At 39.9% G+C, this 19,614-nt stretch overlaps 1 protein-coding gene across 12 annotated transcripts in view; it reads left to right on the forward strand.

Moving 5' to 3' along the window:
• LOC122212006 (ubiquitin thioesterase OTU1) overlaps window positions 1-19,614 on the forward strand; it is a 35,107-nt gene that overhangs the window by 644 nt on the left and 14,849 nt on the right. For 4 of the 12 annotated variants that reach the window (XR_006198945.1, XR_006198946.1, XR_006198947.1 and 1 more), the window contains exon 1: window positions 1,243-1,941. Coding sequence is in view for 4 of the 12 variants with exons in the window: in XM_042925600.1 (XP_042781534.1) it covers window positions 1,599-1,941 (343 nt within the window). In the remaining 8 variants the exon portion in view is untranslated. Of the gene's footprint in view, window positions 1-37; window positions 173-290; window positions 469-1,242; window positions 1,942-2,996; window positions 3,882-9,212; window positions 12,534-13,842; window positions 16,244-16,365; window positions 16,436-17,848; window positions 17,891-19,614 lie in introns of those variants that run through there. The other 8 variants (XM_042925608.1, XM_042925603.1, XR_006198949.1 and 5 more) reach the window with 7 other exon arrangements.

Genomic DNA, 19,614 nt, shown 5'->3' on the forward strand with positions numbered 1-19,614 from the left:
AAGTTTTTTTTCATACTCTCGCGAGAGGAAACGAAGGGGACGTCTTCAGAGGATGTGACTTTTTGGTGATGGGGAAATGTTGCGGAGATTAACGCTTTCCTCCCTGAATCCCAGAGGGACCTCGCTTAGATCCGTAAACTGGAACGTAAACTCTAGAAGGTGCTTTGCTAAAGTAAGCTACCACCGTCCTTGAGGTGATTACACCGTAGGGGGTTTGTATATCCTTCCCATAGGCCAGACACTGTAACCTAAGAAAGTCAACTACTCTTCTACTGTCATTGCTGAACCAGGAGCTTCCCTGGACCTTCCACATACTCCAGTGGTCTCCCTTCTGCCTCCTATGCTATACCACCTGGTCTGGTCGTCTTGAAGACCCAAAGAGGAAAATTGCTCCAGCAAAAATATTGGGTTACAAAAGTGAAGAGGCAAAGCTTCCATATAACATATTCGGAGGTATTTAGAGTAGAGGTGAGTTTGTACATTTCAAGAGAACTTTTCACAGTTGCTCCCAGGCCTTTCTGATGCTTGATTCTGTTGATAAACTCACTCTACGCAGGCTAGGGCGTGCTCCTCCAGGATGGAAGAAGAACAAGGAATAGAGATTTCTTGGAAAGGAGATAAATTCAGAGATGTCTTTATTCCTGGGGATAAAATTCATCCTTCAAAATAGCTCAACTAGCGCCTCCTTTTTGAGGCTTTTTACAACAACCAGTATAACTGCCTTATCTGTACCAATACAACTCTGTATGCATTCAGCAAGTGTTTGTTGAACGCTTGTTTGGTGAGGCACAGTCCTTGGTTCTAGGGATACAGGATTGCCAAAGGTCACATAATCTAGCATTACCACGTGGCTGTGAAATTCGGTGGGTATGTGCCCTTTACACCCCACCCTCTCTCCTGATTACAGTGAGTACTTGCTATGCTGAAGGCAGGAATGGAGTCGTCTTCATATCACTATACCCAGAGCCTGAACTGGAATCCGAATGATAAACATTAGTCCTCTTCCTTAAACTGCTACCACCCACGTGTAGCAATTGCCCTAGGCCCTGATGATGACCTCATACTGCGCTTTCTGATGTGGCAAATGGACATTTTCAAGTTACAGCGTCGAGGTGGCCAGGCCAGTTGTCTGGCTCCCTTAACCTCAATGAGTCAATGTTTGCTGCAGCCACGAGCCTAGTCACGAGTGTCTGATTGTTTTTTGACAGGTATTTTGACTCACTGACCATTCTTGGTATTCATTTGCGTTCCGAACTATGACTCTATTTCTCCCGGTGTAGTTTGGAAGCCCCAATTTACTAATTTCCGACCTCACTAACTGCAAGGTTACATTCCAATGTACCCGATTCAGGAACTCCTTCCTCCGCCCTCTTTCCTTGAGCATATATGCTGCCAACGCAGAAGGCACCTCACTCGTTCGACAGGTAGCAAAGCCACTTGTACTGGAGGAACAGGGATAAATCTTCATCCTTTGGCTCCTGCAGGGTTGGCGGCAGAGAATTAGTTGTCACTTTAAGAGAGTTCGCGCGTCTTAAAGTGCTAAAGCTTACGCTACACCAAAGTATCGCGAGAACTGTAGCCACCTGCGATTTCTCGCGATGTTTGGCCCTGCAAAGGGTGGCCATTTTGGAGTCCACCCGGCGGCTGGTTGCCCCGGCGGCGTTTGCCAACCCGCTGCCGGGACCAAAGCTGGCCCCACGGGTGTCTGGCCTGCGGGCAGCCGGACCGACACGATGTGGCGGCTCCGCTGCAAGGCCAAGGACGGCACCCATGTTTTGCAGGGGTTGTCCAGCCGGACCCGAGTGCGGGAACTCCAGGGCCAAATTGCCGCCATCACCGGCATCGCCCCCGGCTGTCAGCGAATCCTCGTAGGATACCCGCCCGAATGCCTGGATCTCAGCAACGAGGATACCATTCTTGGGGATTTGCCCATCCAGTCAGGTAGGGAATCGAGGTTGGGGCCAGGGAGAGTCCTGGGAGGACGGAGAGGGGCGTGGGGGGAAACAGAGAACTGATCCAGGCAAGGTAGCTGTGGGTCTGTTGGGGGTTTGGAGGACAGGGCTAAGGATAAATTAAGGAACGGAGAACTCTGACGGAGGCCGGGGCAAGTATCTAGCAACTCTTCGACCACGTACCTGGTTGAAAGAGGGAGGGAGGGCCCAACCCGTGTGAGAAGCCCAAAGCCTCGGGGTCCCCCCTTCCTCAATGTGCTTTCTGGTCTGCCTCGAAAACGTCTCATTCATTTTGTTTTTTCTTAGTCCACAAACATCCAAAAAAAAAAAAATAATAAGGCCTATTTTCTCTATCCTGATGGCTTTTTCTCCTCTATCTCTAAAAAAAAAAGAGCAGGTCTGAAGGATGCAGAATACTTTTTTTCGCTTTCCTGGTTGGTTTTTGCTGTCACCTTCACGTAGAGTTCGTTGTACTCATTTTAGAGTATGCTTTTACACATCCACCGGAGGCCCTTTCAAATTCTAAACAACGGCAGTTATTTCTGTCCGCTGTTAAAACTTGAACAGCAATATTGATCATTAAAAGCTTTCAGCTGTTGTGTCAAGGATCCTGTAAACACTAAACTGGGTAGATAAAATGTTAAGCTTCAGAGGACAAGAACCCCCCTAGTGGCCTAGTCTTGGGTAAACACCTTTTGGAAGATGAGTGCTTTTAAAATGCAGAGAGGGAGCATAAGGAAATTTTGTTGTTGAAGTGTATCTTTTCATGTAAGTATAAAGGTGTATAACCAGGGCTCCTTAATTGGAATGCCCCCTCAAATGTTTTTCCCTTTGGTCTGTTTTCGGCTTTATGAAGAGTGAGGAACAAGAGGTCTTACCGATTACTTGTTTGCAAAGCTGTATTCTCCCCAGTAACCCAGTTTATCTTTTTTTTTTTTTTTTTTTTTTTTAACTCTTCCTGTTCGTAATTTGCAAACTTGGCTATGAACAACGGATTTCATCTATAATGTCTCTGCAGTTCTGGCTTTGTTTTATTTTTAACAGGCGACATGCTGATCGTTGAAGAAGACCAAACCAGGCCCAAAACTTCACCTGCATTTACAAAACATGGTGCTCCTAGTTATGTCAGGGAAACTTTGCCCGTGCTTAGCAGAACTGTGGTCCCGGCAGACAACTCCTGCCTCTTTACCAGTGTATACTATGTTGTAGAAGGAGGAGTCTTGAATCCAGCTTGCGCCCCTGAGATGAGACGCCTCATAGCGCAAATTGTAGCAAGCGATCCAGACTTCTATAGTGAGGCAATACTGGGAAAAACAAATCAAGAGTACTGTGACTGGATCAAAAGGGATGACACTTGGGGAGGAGCTATTGAGATATCAATTTTGTCTAAATTTTACCAGTGCGAAATCTGTGTGGTGGATACACAGACAGTAAGAATTGATCGTTTTGGAGAAGATGCAGGATATACCAAAAGGGTCCTGCTTATTTACGACGGCATCCACTATGACCCACTTCAGCGTGTCTTCCCTGACCCAGACACCCCGCCCCTGACCATTTTCTCCTCTAACGATGATATTGTTCTTGTACAAGCACTGGAATTAGCAGACGAAGCTAGAAGAAAGAGACAGTTCACTGACGTAAACCGCTTCACCCTGAGATGCATGGTGTGTCAGAAGGGATTAGTCGGACAAGCAGAAGCAAGGGACCATGCCAAGGAGACAGGCCATACCAACTTTGGAGAAGTGTGATCTATGCATGATGAGGACTGCCGCCTACTACCTCACAGATCCAGAAGGCTCTGGGTTTTCCAATAAGCTATTCGTAACCCTAAAGAACAAAGGAACACAATGTTTGAACCATCTTTTTTAACTTAAAACCACTAAGACCCTGAAATCCCTTGTCAAGATTAAAAATGAGTGTGCAAGTTTACAGATTTGTGTCTCCAGTGGTGATACATGCCCTTTTTCTGCTGGGGTGACAGACCAGGTGGTCCTTGCCACTTACTGACACTCACCGGAAGATTGAGTCCTAGTATTATAAGCTAGCACCCAGCAGCTTTAACTTGTAGAAGAAGACAACTGCGTATGTTGGGTAATGCGGAAGGCCTCACGTGAGGCCACTGGACATCGACCACAGTGTCTCCATAATTGAGTCCTTTTAAAAACTCTGGAGTAATAATTTTCTAAATTGTGCATCGATTCCTCAAATGAAGATACACAGAGTCGTCAAAACTGATTTTATATTGCAATTTGGTAGACTTTATAAATGTGTACTTAACCAGTTATAAGTACATTACAAGCAATTTTTACAGGGATGAGTCTGTTCCTTGAGAATGTTACCTAAGGAACTGATAGTACCCAATTTAGGATTTCTAGTGTATAAAAGGAGAATGTATGAGGGAACAGGTGCCTGAGCAGCTTACTAAAGCTTTAAAAGACCGTTGGCCTTGTGTTTTAATGCAACTCATTTATTGATGTTTGTCACATTGGATAAGAATTTTTAATTAAGCAGGGTATTTATTTGTAATTGAAGTTGCTTGTATTTTGAGTGCTTGATTTTTTTTTTTTTTAATGATTTATCTGGAGGGATTCACTCTCCTCAGCTTTTTCTCCAACTCCTAAACAATCTTCATCTAAAGGGATAATGCTATGCTTTGATTTGATTTTTGTGAGATCTTTTCTTACCTACACAGTACTTATTTTCTTGCGAGCCTTATCTGACCACTAATGCTCTTTTGAATAATTTCACATTTCTGCAAATTAGCACTTTGCTTATCTACTATCTTTTACTTTGACTTTTGAAGAGTTTTAAAGTAGCGGGGATAGTAATGTTGAATGAATTTGTTTCACTTCCAAAACATGACCGTTTTTAAATCCTTGCCTTATTCAGCTTTTCTCGGAATTCTGCTTCCTGATACTAGATGTGTACTCTTTTGCTTGGTGGGCTGACCTGCGAGGCACACCCTCTAAAATTAGCTTCACCATGAGATCTTCCAGATAAAAGTTTCCTACCTCTTTTCTTAATTCTTCTGAAGATCAGGGATGCTAAATTATAATTTGTTATGTATTATCTCATAAAATGTGAAGAGGTTTAATGTTGTGACGTTTTGTTATCTTGGTCTCATTTTTGATGAAGTATCTCACTTAGAATACCAATGGAATATTTTAAAGCACTTCTGTGTCTTTCAGCTTATCTTCTTGGCAAATGTTTTAAAATTGAGATTTACTTTTAGCACTTCACTTGGTGGAGGTGGCCATATAAAATTAGGAACATGGGAACAGTTCAGTGGACAAGTTCCTTTAAGGAAGAATTCACAAAGTATGCTTGAAATCATTAGGTGACCTTTCTTGAGTACCTTTTTTGTGAATAACTACTTTAGGCATTGTAAATTATGGTCAGTATAACTTAAATTAAGTGTTGAATTTTCTATTTTACTGAGCCTTAAAATAGCCCTTGTGAGCTTGAGATACTTAATGTTTGGCAATCATACTACGTACAAATGAATATGTTTGAAGATCTCTTTGCACCTGGCTGTCATCTTGGTCTAAAGATTTTTGTATCTCTCATTTCCCCAGAAAGTAAGTTTAAAACTAGAAGTTACGAGTATACCCACTGGGTAGCATCCATCAAATTGAGCTTTACACATCACCATTCATAAAGCTTGCCTTCTTAGGTACTTCAGAAGCCCAATTTGACATTTGCTTACTGGGATTTTAGACAAGTTTATTCATGCAATAAATAGTTATTGAGTAATTTATAATATCCCAGGCATGTATTGATATGTGTCCCAGCATAAAATTTTGTCACTTTAAGATGGAGTGTATCTTATCTATGTTGGATTAACTTAACAAATAGAAAGACATAGAACCTGATAGTTCATAAAATTAAACCCCTTCATTTTTAAGTGTTTTTGTTTGCATATTTAAGCTCATGCTTTTATACAAAGCAAGTGTCAAGTATTTATTCCGGGGACCTTACTCTGTTTTACCTGTTACATAGGTTGTCCATTCACCACTGGACACTGATCACTCTGTCAAATTGCTCTCAATAATGAGTTATAAATTAACCAGTTGCTGAAATTCAGTACTAGGACTTGAATGTTCTGATCATGGAAAATCCAAGATGATGCATTATTTGCGGACAGTTTGTTTTAGTTATGGAGGAGTAAAAACCCAAACTTGTGCTCATTCTAAACTCAAGCTTGTAAACCTCACAGAATTTAAAGTTGTTTTTTTTTGTTTTTTTGTTGTTTGTTTGTTTTTTTTAACTGCACTTATTGAACTCTTAAAATCAGTTTTGGGTGTTTTGTTTTTTTTTTTACTGTTTTATTTATTTTTGAGAGAGGGAGACAGGATCTGAAGCGGGCTCCACGCTGACATTCGTGTGTCCGATGTGGGGCTTGAACTCTTGAACCACGAGATCATGACCTGAGCCAAAGTTGGACGCTCAACCAACTGAGCCACCCAGGTGCCCCTTGAAATTAGTTTATAAATGTGTATAAATTCTAATCTTCAGAATTTTGAAAACCTATGGGTTTTAGTACTTGCAACAGGATCAAAAGAAACTTTCTCTTCAGTTTGCACGTGAGCAGAATGAAACCCTTCTTCCTATTTATTCAGTTTTTGACTGCCGTTCAAGAATATCTTTTTAATTAAAATGAGGATAGTTTACCTTCCTGGCTGAATGAATGAGGACTGTGCTTTCCTGTCCCCCAACCCCTTTCTCTTATTCTTCTTTGGATTTAGAGATTCGGTGTGGGAGCATGAAGATGCACTTCTGGATAGAGTGATTTCAGAAATTAAAATGAACACCCCTAGGGATTTGGGGATGGGAGAGCCATAGAAAGACATCAGGGTGGCATATCTTGTGTTAATCATTCCTAGTTGATTTCTTATTTCCCAGGAATGAAAAATGGGCACAGTCGAGTGGTACCCTTGAAAGTTTGGCTGCTGGTCAGCGTGACCCTTTTGACAAAACTAATTTAATCATGCCAGTTGATTACTCCACGCTCAAGTCCCAGCAAAGTCATAATCAGGAATGCGTTAATGTATTGTCTCTCTATAAATGCCCCTAAGTGCCCACGCCTAATTTACTTATCCAGCATATTCTTTCTATCCTACCTAGGCATTAATTAAAACATGTATGTTGCAAGTTGCCCTAACTAAACGTAGTTTTTTGTCTTTTTTTCTTTTTAATTAGAATGGGGAGTATGTAAAATGAGAGTAATTTTTGTTCTTTATGGATCAGGTGGCCTTCCTAAACTTTCATATGTTAAGATTTATGTTCTTTCATGTGTTGAGACACACTTGTTATTATTTGCAGCACTTTAAAAGATAGGAAGTAAAAGTTTACATGTTAGCCCTCTCCAGGGTTCTTGTTAAAGACATTAAAATATAATTCTTGAGCTGCTAACGGTCAGCTCTTAATCAGCATTGCCATCAGTGTATGCTGTATCCATCCAGTGGTGAAGCATTCTGGTGTTTTGATAACAGTGCAACTTGATGTCCGTCACTTGGGAGCATGCTGTGTGGCCTAGCATTCAGAAAGTTACCTGTTTCTATAATGTGATTGTTCTTAATCATTCATTGTACCGTGCAGTATTCAAATTTATCCTTGTAGCACAAAGAGGACTATACCAACTTAGAAAAGATTAGAATCTTAAAACTCTTCATTTGTTGCTAAGCAAACTTATTTTACGGAGGTGATTTTTTAGCCTTAAATGTATCCTTTTTAAGTCTAAAGTGAAACACTTCATTTGAATAAGCTGGTTCATTAACCAATGATGTTTCCCGATTAAGAGTTACAATATTTCAACACATGTAATTCGTCTTAGAAAGATTATAAAAGTTGCCTGATTGTGGGAATGGGTTTTATTTATTTTTTTTCTTTTCCAAAAATTAACTGGCATTTTGTTTACAGTGCTTTGAATATTTGACTTTGAAGAAACTACATTGATATTGAATTGTGGGGTGCTGATTTAGGTAGGTCTTGGTCCATATGAATTTAAAAGAGATTGCTATTTTAGGTTAAAAAGAAAGGGGGATAAAGTACCACTTATCACAGAAGAGATCCCCAAGTGAATCCTTTCCTTAGTCGTGAATTATGCTTTTTGAAAAAATTTTCAAGCAATGCCTTTGTGTCATCCCAACCCTCCTCACCCATTTCTTGGCATAGAATGTAGCAGGGCCATAACTGAGAAGTTTGTCATTAATGTGTAAAACCATGAATATGAGCATTTTGCTATGATGCCTTTTTATACTTGTTTTTTAAAAATATCCTACATGTAGTAGTTTAGGGATGTGAAGATATGATTTGGTTAAGTAGTAGGTAACAGGTTAACCTAAGAAAGGTTTAGAATTTCTACTAAGATTACATGAGACGGACTTTATACATGGTATAGGATCTGTAGTTCGTTGTTGCCCATAAGTTACTGAAAAGGACCAGGGCACTTAATTCTTGGCAGTTTTCCAGTTCACCTTGGTGCCATTCATGACTCAAGCTGTTTACAAGCTGTTTAGCAAAGAGTAATTTTTTTCCCCATTACAGAAGTATTGAATTCAGCTTAAAATGCGGAATCAACATGTATAGCTTGTCAAAAGGGATAGAGAATGATAATAGTCCTGTATTTCCTGTATTAATGGAGTAGAGGTGGAGATTCCTGAAGCAAGAAGGAAACCACAAGATTGTCAAATTTAGAGCTTAGAACATGACTTGAAAAAAGTAGCAGGAAAGGGCAAACAGAAGAGTTTGTTTCTTGGCATATTTTTATTCATTAAGATGGACAGTGTTTTCTTAATGTTCTTTTGTCTGTTTGCCAGCATTTTTTTTTTTTTTTTTAAGTTAATGCACTGCTGCTACCTGGGAGATGTATGATTTCATTTTGTACAACTCTTACGTGATTTTGCCATTGTCATTAAGATGAATTGATTTTATTTATGAGGTCCATGATTTTAAGTATCTAAATGCTGTACGAAGTGACTTGTTTTGAAGGAATAAATGAACTGAAAATATTGTTGTCTGAGCATATTTTGGGGTGAATACAGCGGGCCGGTGGACAACCATGACACCCAAGTTGCATGTTTATTACCAAAAGCTGATAATAGTCCACTGCTTTGAGGAGGGTGCCAACATCTGCTGAATCTCACTCTGTAGGTGGAATCTTAATGACTGACGGGAGAAACTAAAATGTTTCTTCTTAACACCAGAGGGCATTTGAAATTTTCCTTCCTTGATTTCCCAAATTTTTCCAAATTTTCTGGTATGCAATCAGCTCCTGAAAGTTGTTAATTCAGTGTCTGTTGCTGAGCAATTGTGGGAAGGCTAAATGTTCCCTTTCCACTTGTCCTAGACTGAGATCTACACTGCAGCATCCCTGTGGGAGAATTTATTTAATTGTTGACAATGTCAACATTTAAGCCTATTTCAAACAACACTGGAGTTATTAGAATTGAACTGAGCTCTAAGGACCAGAGTTTAGACTTGAACCACTTCTCCGTTCTTCTCACTGAAGCTTAAAAACTATGGAAATGGAAGCATAATATAATCTAATCAATTTGTGGGAGATCAAGATACATCCAAAGAATAAGTCAGGACAAACCTCATTAAAAGGTTTGTAAGGAGTCTCATAAACTGTGATGGCAGCTTGTGGAATAATTAACTGCACCCATAAAGCAATACTGCTTAAAGTGTGTTTCTCTTATTATCTGGTAACTTGTTAGAAATGCAAATTGTCAAAAAGATCAGAAATAAATGAGGCCAACAATCTGTTCTGATTCTGATGCATGATACGGTTTGAGAACCAGAAGTATAACCACGGTTAATTAACTTCCAGAAGATCTCTGATGGCTAATGTCAGTCCTTTGTCCTTGGTTTCATGCAATCCCTTTTCATCCACTACTTAAAGACAGTTACTAAATTTACAGGTAATATAAATCCAGAAGGGACTGATAGTACAACGAATGACCATTCAAAACTCTTCAACAGGCTGAAAAAACCCTAAGATTGGATATTCATAAATGTGAAGCCCTGCCCCTAAGTTCTAAATCTATTATGTGAGTCCAGCATGGGTAAAAACTGGTTTTGTAGTTGATCTGATGAAGAAATAGCAATAATATTTGAACTCTAATCTATCCCAGCAGGGCAATGTGACTGGGCCGCAGAAACAGTTGCATTTTAATAGTTAAAAGATCTAGAAAAAAAGGAAACACTAGTGTTCGTGTAAAATGCTTTAGTCACATTGCACTGGGGGTTTGGGTGAGGGTTTTACATGGAAAACCTAAGGAACGACTGAAGTTTGACAAAAGGAACTGGAGATCCTTACCTGGACGAGAGATCGCAGGGCGATGTGACAGCTTCAAATTCGAGGAAGTATTATGTGAAAGATGTAGATTTATTCCTGAGGCTCTAGATGAAAGAACTCAGACCAATAAGGAGTGAATATTGCAAAGCAAAATTTACCATAAAAACCTAACACAAATAGAAAGGGATGCTTTACCATGAAAGCTCAAGTACTGTGATCTAGCCTTCCTGCCTTGTGAGAAATAGAGCTACAAGTCATTAGGTCCCTGACATCTTGGAAATTTTGTTTCAAGTGCTAGTTACATGAAACGGATATTTACAAAAAGAACTTCTTCCCGGGAGGAAAATCGATTTTTTTGTTGTTGTTTCCTCATTACCCCTCCCATTAGTGTTTAGAAAGGAGTGTGGCTTGTACTCTTATTTAGTAATAACAGCAGAGCCTGCAAAGCAGGACTGACATATTTGGCAGTGGTATACGCCATGCTGCTTACATCTCTAAGCCTAAAAAGAGAGGTTCAATAGTAGAAAAGCAAGCACCTCAAATATTTTTTCTATTTAAAAAATTTGTTCGAACTTGGATTGCCTTTGTCTCTATTGTGTTTGTAGATTTTGAGGATATTTATCTGATGGGATCAAGTGCCAAGGCATCATAACATAGTTCCTTAGGCTTATTAAACTTAGGATTTCCCTATGTGTGAGTTAAAAGAAAATAATAATACTAAGTCAAGAATTCATGAGGAACAAGTTCTGAATGAATAGTCCTTTCTCTGCTTTAGTGACTGCCTCTCTCAACTGCTTCTCTGCCTTTGTGTCCTAAGATTTCCTTCTGTCCACCAACAGGGGTTTTCTGATCTTTCTTGAGAGCATTTATTCAATTGAAGGGCTTCATTAGTGAATCTTAAGATATCAGAGCAGGTGTCACAATGACTTGGCCATGTTCTAAAATCCTGCAATTGAATAACCGCAGTAGGTTGAAAGCTATGAGTTTGAAGTTTGAAGCTTCCTCAGCCGAAAGTCAATGCTGAAGTTAAATACAAAATACGGACAAAATTTTTCCTGATAACCCCTTAATTGGCTCATAGAATCACCACAACAGTAAATCCAACACAGCTAGTGTTGAAAGAGTTTATGCTCACTCCTGTGGTGCAGCTCGGAGTTCCCCACCCACAGCAAGCAAGGGCGGTATACTAAGTACACTAGGTCCCCATCCACTGGTGGATCCTGGACTCCCAATTGCTGATTCTTCGCTTGTGTGAAGCTGTCAGAAGCACCCCTTAGTATCTCAGCCACCCATTCTGGGTTAGAGAGAGGTCTCCAGAGGAAAAGTCCCAAATGTTGGCTGTACTAAACCTGACCTCTTTCCTCATCTTGACCCAGGCCTGGCGATTCTTTCTTCAAAGTCTTCATTGTATGTTTGGCTCCCCACTGCTTCAGCAAGGAGGGGTTGTTTGAATTACCTAGTCTGACGTTACTGGATATAGAAGTCCCCAGCAACATCTTTCACATGATAATCAAGAAACAGCTACTATAAAATTTGTATCTAAAAAAAAAGCAGGGGTTGGGTGGGAATAATCTTGGAAATATAAGGTAAGAAGCAAATGATTTAATAATATATTTTTTCCGTCATCAATGGTGGGAGGATAGTAAAAAATTTGTCCGTGTTTATTTTTAAAATTCCAGATGGAAAATACTTTTTCAAGTAACCATGAATATTTCTAGCACAGTTCATTTCAGCTCTGTTGGATATTCATATTGAATTAAGTAGAAAATGGGTCCCTTATGGAATGAGGATAATTTTTTAGAGTCTATTATGTGGGATATTTCAGAAAATTATTCATCCTAATTGTGGATGGAACATTACACCTATTAGAATTCCAAACTTCTTTCTACTATGACTTTCGCATTGGAATTGATAAATCTTTCTCTTTGGAATTTTACAGTCTTGAATTACTTCTTTTAGAGCTTGAATATTATGGAGTAAAACTAATGAAGTTTTTAAGCCAAAACAACGAAGGTACAGACTGAATTATGTTAACCTTCTGCCAAAATGACTCTTCCCATTGGATCCATCCTTTAGCATCCGGCCTTATTTTTCTTACTCTTAATCTATAACAATGAAGACTGAGAAAATGATCTTGGATTTGGCTAGAAGCAGCCAAAGTCATAATTTATCTGCGATTAATTGTTCAGCAGTTTAATTTAACAAGCTTTTATTGAGCTTCTATTTCTTACAAAGTATGCTGTCAAATACCTTAGGATTTAACAAGGATAGTCATTCATTCAGTAAGTATTTTTGAATGCTAAGTTTCAGGAACTGCCCTAGGTGCTGGGTTTATTTGGGTGGGGGTGGGGGGGTCCACAAACAGCGCTATAAAGAAATAGAAATACAGGTGCTATGAAGGGAATAACAGGGCAGGGAAATTCTAACTCAAAGTGGTGAATCTGGGAAAGTCTTTTGGCCAAAGTGACTATTTGAAACCTGAAGCATGAATAGGGGTTAGTCATTTGCGGAGTAAGAAGAGCATTCCAAGCGGGGGTATAGCATTTGCAAACCCTATATTGCAGGAGGAAAGGAAACCTCTTCCAGGCCAGTCTGGCCATAGCGTGATAAACAGGAAAAAAAAAAAAAAAGGGACTTGAGATGAAGACTTTAGGAGAAAGCAAGGATCCAGATTTGCATCATCTATGAGCTATATTAAGCACTTACCTGAATACCTACTTGCCACATATTATTTGCTTGTTTATTTTATATGAGTGTCCCCAAGTAGTTTGTCCAAGGGCAGAGACCAGTTCTCCCTATTACCATTGTAGTCTCAGCACCTAGCAAAGTACTGGACACATAGCAGACATTCAATATATATTTGAGTGAATGAACATACGAATGAATGAAATCAATGTATAACTTTAATAGGACATGAAAGTCTATTAAGGAAAACATCAGATTTATGTTTCTCCAAGTTATTTTAACTGCTCTTCGGAGAAAGGGTTGAAAGGGGCAAGAATGGAAGTGGAGGACCAGTTAGAAACAGGCTACTGCAGTGACCTATTTAAGTGATGATGGTAATAATTATAATAGTATTTGTTGAGCACTTACAACGTTGTGAGCCTTTTTCGTATATTAGCTTACATAATCTTCACAGCAATTCTGAGATGCATAGTTATTATTAAGATTTATTGAAAGGCATAAAGTCTGAAGGACAAAGAGATGGTGGGATAAACGATAGCAACAAAATTTTGGAAGCTAGCCAGCAGTTGGATGAGTGGTAACTGACCTAGCAGATTTGAAAGAGCTGACCCTAAGCTAGCAAGCCTATTTTTACCATGGAGGCCCCGGCCCTCAAAAATTCAAGAATTGGTGGCATTAGTAACCCTGGAGACAGGGGTGGGAAAAAAATCAGGAAGGTGGGTGAAGAGTCTGGTTAAGAAACAGTTAAGACCTCTCAGATCTTCTCTCCCACTCAGAACAACTAAGAACTTGCTACATCCCCTCTCAGGAGAGGGTAAAATAGGGTCTCTCTGTACTAAAACTAAGGGGATGAAGTGTTGTTTTTACATACTAAATGCTGAGAGCAACAACCTTCCTCTGCCATAGGCTCCAAGAATGCTAGCTGCCAGAACTGCGCCCTTCAAGAAGGATTTTGGAAAACTCTTCTCTGAAGGATCTGCTCTGAGGATTTCAATCAAGCCATCAAAAAAGAGTAAAGATACAGGCATCAGAGATTTTCCAATCAAATGGCCCTATGAGATTGCTCTGTAGCGAAGTCCATGGTCAACCAGCCCCAGCCAGGGCTTCAAATGTATCTTTTTGTTGACAAATTGTTGAATTTGAGTGGATAGCCAAGAATCATCGGACATGTGAAAATATTCTTTAATAAGAAACAGAAAAGCCAAAACAAATAGGAAAAAAAAAAGTAACTTGGAGAAAACATTCTATAGAGGCAGAAAAACACTAACACTATATATGTTCTTAAAGTAATAAGATTCTGCATCAATGAAACTCGAAGAAATGTAATAAAAATTCAGAGAACAAACAATAATTATTGGAAGTTAAAAATACAATAGCAAAAAGAAAATGCAATAGGAAGTTGTAAATACATTTTAAAAATCTCTCAGTAGCAAAACAAAACAGAAGTTGAGGTCCAGGAAGGTGTCCAATAACATCCAAATTATATAAGTTCCAAAAAGAAACAACAGAGAGAGAGAGAGAGAAAGTGGACGATAGGAATTCATCAAAGAAATAATTCAAAAAAAATATCCCAGAACTGAATGTCATGAGTTTCCAGATTGGATTTACTGAGTACCCAGAGTATAGATTCACTCCAACACACATCATTATGAAAATTCAGAATACTGGAAACAAAGAGAAAGCCTTAGATTTAGAATCATAGATACTTTGGGCTTTGCAACAGCAGCACCAAAATCTATCAAATACTGATCTAGAATTCTATACCCTGACAAACAATCAAATGAGAGGCTAGAATAGCAATACTTCAGACATGTAAGATCTTATGCACTCTTTCTTGGGAAACGACTAGAGAATGTGTTTTATCAAACTGAGAGAGCTAACTCAGGAAAGAGGAAGATGTGAGATTCAAGTAACCCAACAAGAGAAGAGGTGAAAGGACTTTTCCCAGTAGGACGATGAAGACACATATGAAAATGACAGCCATGCAACAGACTAGATAACAACATATCCAGATGGAAGCAAATCAGAATGTTCTGGAAAATGTTTCTCCAGGATGAAACTACTACTACCTCTGAGTGTACTGAGAGGAGATTTACACAGTGGGCAAGAGTAGACGGACAAAAAAGATAAATGGAAATGGAAAAGTAAACATAGCATATCTCAGAGCCCACCTGTCAATAGCATTTTATTTACATGCAGAAGCAGAGAATCAAATCAGACATTTTGACTCCAGAGACACCTAAGTGTCCTATATTTGAATGCTGATGGGCATTATTTTAGTAGAAAGGTCAAAAAGATGATGTAAGAGAGAGGACTGCAAAGGTAGAGAGTCTATGAGATGAGATCCAGAGCATATGCGGACGGTGGGGTTTTATTGGAAAAACATTTTCTTTGTCGTCCCAAGAGAGAAGAAGAAAATGAGTACAAAGGAAAGCAGGTTTGTAAATGTGATGGGAACGGGAAGGCACAGTGTAACAGGATGTCAAAAGATAAGATTTAGAAAAAAATAATAAGCAAAATCGTGGCAATAGATGGGTTATCCATCAATACGATCTCAAAAAAAAAAGGGAAGTTTAAAATTTAGGACATTTTTCTTAAGTAAAGCACTTCAGTTGCCAAAAAGTTCATCATCAGTTTGGCATTAATATATAACCACTATAAATAAGACAATAGAAGAGTTATACACAGAAATATTCGATGTTCTTCATGAATTCAAATTTTACAGGGTGAGAAAAAGGACAGTTACACCCTAGTGGGTTCAATTCAGAGATGTACGCTCTGCATCAGATTACAGTGAAGCAGCACCTAACATCCCATTCCAAAAGAAGATGGTACTTGAGTTGAATCTTGAAGGAAAAATAAGACTAAGCCAGGAGGACATCATGGGAATGGGTCCAAGCAGAGGGTACAACATGTGCAAAAGTCTCAGAAGCATGAATGTGTGGCAGTTTCAGAAATATTAGATTGACTGTAATAAACAATATAGATGACTACGTGACAGGAAGAAGCACGTAGGGCCTGCTCACGAAGGTCTTTCTGTGTCACATAGGGTCTTTGAATTTAATCCTGAGCACTATGAACTTGCACCCAAGAATTGAGACGATCAACCACCCACATAATCTATAAACCCACCTATAAAATGGAATATGTGAAACAAGACATTCCTGTCGTCTCTTCACATCTTCAGTGATCCACAACCCTATAACTTGTGCAGTCATGAAGCTGAATAGAGAGGAAGAAGAGCGGCAATGATCTCACAGGAGACAAGGGAGGATTGCTATGAAGCACGGAGCCTGGGTGAGAATAGGTATGGTGATGCAGTTAGCTGGCATGGGGAAAGGGGAGAGAGGACATGTTGGTGGGGGCACGGAGAGCAAGATGAGCTCAATTTTGAACATGTTAAGATTTGACACTCTCTGATCCTAATAGGTGACTTCAGCCCTCAAACTTTCATTAGCACTGGAAGGAAAAGGACTGCCGAATCCTCCTAATTTCCATGGTAGGTGGGCCAAAGAGACACTGATCTCAAAAAAGAAAAACAAATCTACCCCTAAGTATTACTTAATGATTAATTTCAGAATTTCTTCGTCCAAACCCACTTAATTACACCCTTTAGTTCCCCTCTAATCATTTTAGGCTTAACACTAATACCACTTTGGTGAGAACTGGGTGATCTATTTGATGTCTTAATATGGCCTATCAATTCCAATTTGGTCTTATAGCCAAATTATAATCACCCGCATCTGAACCTCTCCCCAGCCGTTTTCTCTTTAAAGCAAACTCTTGCTACTACTTGAGGAATAAAAGCTTCCCTCTCCCTGATATGTTGGGAAAGCACTCAGAGACGCAGTATACAGTATCATGCTCAATATCATGAATATAGTGGGTACCCTGTGTCTCTTAAGGATGGTGGTAATACATGTTCAAAGTAACTTCATTATTCCTTTGGAGAGGAAAAGGAAGACACTGATAGAATGTGACTATAATGTGAATGAATAAGTATCATGAATGGTTAGAATGGACATCCACAGCTATTGTGCAGAGAGTTCAACTTTATAAGGGGCCCAAAGAGGAAAGATTAACCAATGACTGGTAACTTTGGTTTTGAATTAGTGTGTGTGTGTGTGTGTGTGTGTATGTGTGTGTATGTGCATGCGTGTGTGTGTGTGTGTAGGAAAAATGCACTTGTCTAGGGGAAATTAGATCTTTCAGTAGGAAGTTGTACTGAGAAAGGAAACCATAAACTAGCCTGTATCGGTCAAGGAGATGGGCACACCACAACAGCATACAGGATGGATGAGTCAGGTGAACTGGGCTGTAATTAGATTTCACGGTCAGGTCATCAAATAGGAATTCAATTGCTTTTCAACAAGAAACAACTACACACTTTCCTCCTTGAATGATGACCTACATCAACTACATAGCCTTAGTCTTTCAAGTGTTTCTGATTTTGAAGGACTCTCTTTCCCCTAGTCCAGGCCTCCTTTCCAACTCTCTTGGAACCTTTAGAGACTTGATATTTTTCCAAGCAAAACCAAAGAAAGCAAACCAAAAAAATTCCAGGGTAAGACACTTAAAGATAGAGAGAATGAGGAATACCAAATTCAGGACAGCAGTTCATTTCAGCAGGGGCATATGTGTGTTTCAAGGAGGTAGGAGGAAAGGGAGGGGCAAAGTATGTAAGTAACTTCAACTATAACATTTTATTTCTTGAACTGGGTGTTGGTACAATGGTGTTTGTCATGCCAAGGTATTGGAAATATTTCATAATTTTCAATAAGACATGTCTAAAAGGAAAGAGAGGAACAGAACGATCATTTTATCTATGTTCCTACTTCTACCTGTGAAAAGATGAGTCCTTCCTATTATACTAATTTTAAATTTTTTTTAATGTTTTATTTATTTTTGACAGAGAGAGAGAGAGACAGAGCATGAGCGGGGGAGGGTCAGAGAGAGGGAGACACAGAATCCGAAGCAGGCTTCAGGCTCTGAGCCGTCAGCCCAGAGCCCGACACCAGGGCTCGAACTCACAGACCGCGAGATCATGACCTGAGCCGAAGTCAGACGCTCAACCGACTGAGCCACCCAGGCGCCCCAAATACTAATTTTATTATAAACTGAAAAACTGTTCACAAGCAAGATGGTGCCTGCTATCATCTTTGAAGTTAATGCTCATAAGCCAAATTCATTTTTCTAGCAAATGTTCAAATCACACACGTATGAAGCTGGGTCAACTTCAGCGATTCCATCCATGGGTGTGACTCTCGTTGCACTGAACCCCTGATGTGCAGCTGCCTTTCCTGTTTGGTTACTCCTGTGACATCATACATGTTTACGTGACACACCACAAAGGGAGGTCATCACCCTTAAATGCTCAGTTAGCTCGTTCAGTTGTGATAGTGCATTGGTTATCCCAGGCTTCCTCGGTCCTCCTTCCTCCTCGACTAGTCCTGCCCCATTTCTCCTCTCTCTTGGCCCCTGTACTTCTTATTTCCTACCCAACCATGATTACAGGAAGAGAAAAGATGAAAGCCATGTGTCATCTTTTTAATAAAAGGTGTGAATGGCTACAAGACAGAAATGAGATGGGAAAGCTTTAATCTAATTGTTAGAATTAGACCTGCAAATTATCTGTGTATTTCACGTTTCCCACTTGGGAATTTGTCCAAAACGGAGGCTGACTAGCATTATACTGATGCATGGCAAGCTTGGCGTCGTAATGCCTGAATTGAAATCCCCGCTCTGCTGCCTCCTGGCTACATGATCTTGTGCAAGTTATTTAACCTCCCTGTAAAATTTGGATACTAATGGCGCCTACTTTTTCGAAGTTGAAATAAAGGTTGCATGGAATAATGCACGAACACACGTAGCACAGCATAATCCCTAGTACACAGCAATTGCTCAATAAATGTTGGCGATCATTACGTGCATTGATTTTAATTTTTCTCCCTGCCCTTTTGGCATCAAGGATGGCCTATATCCAGGAAAAACCAGCTTCCAGGCAAAAAAAAAGTCCTTTCTGGTAAAAGTGGCCTCCATACCTGGGGGGAAGTTTTTTCCTGAAAGCCGTGTTTCTTCCACCTACTCCCATCTCCCTATTCTCCTCAGGTTGTTTTAACAGCAGATGCAAGGAATCTGCCTATGGAAGGAGACAGGTTGCTAAGCTGGCTGGTAGCTTGTTTTGTTTTCATTTCTTAATACTCATTGCCACCTTTCAGGCACAGCCAAAAGAGATCAGAGACCCAAATGACAGCATGCATGTTCCCTCCTTCGAGGCCATCCAGTCACTTTTTCCTCAGGAAAGGGACCGCCTTGGGAGAGAAAGTGGCTTCACGCCCCCCAGAAATAAATGAGGTCAAGAAGCTCATTGCCAAACAGTGGGGCAAGGGTGTCTCCGCTCCAGCACCCCTAGGCTCAGTCACCTTTTCCAGCAGTCCTGAGGACAGGGGCTAGTAGTAAGAGCTGCTAGGAAAAGGCTTGAGAGCAAAAGTGCTTGCGAACAACTAGAAAAGCTACTAACAAAACTGGCCACAGTGGATCTTAACTTGGAGAATTCAGGGGAATCCTTGCCCCGCCAGTGAAGGAAGGCAGCTCTAGATAGAAAACCAAGTTTCAAACAGACATAGAAAAGCATACCGCCTGTCTGTGTTTCTTTACAGTCAAATTTTAAAATAGTAT

Source organism: Panthera leo, chromosome F3 (genome assembly GCF_018350215.1).
Source record: "Panthera leo isolate Ple1 chromosome F3, P.leo_Ple1_pat1.1, whole genome shotgun sequence".
Classification (NCBI taxonomy): domain Eukaryota; kingdom Metazoa; phylum Chordata; class Mammalia; order Carnivora; family Felidae; genus Panthera; species Panthera leo.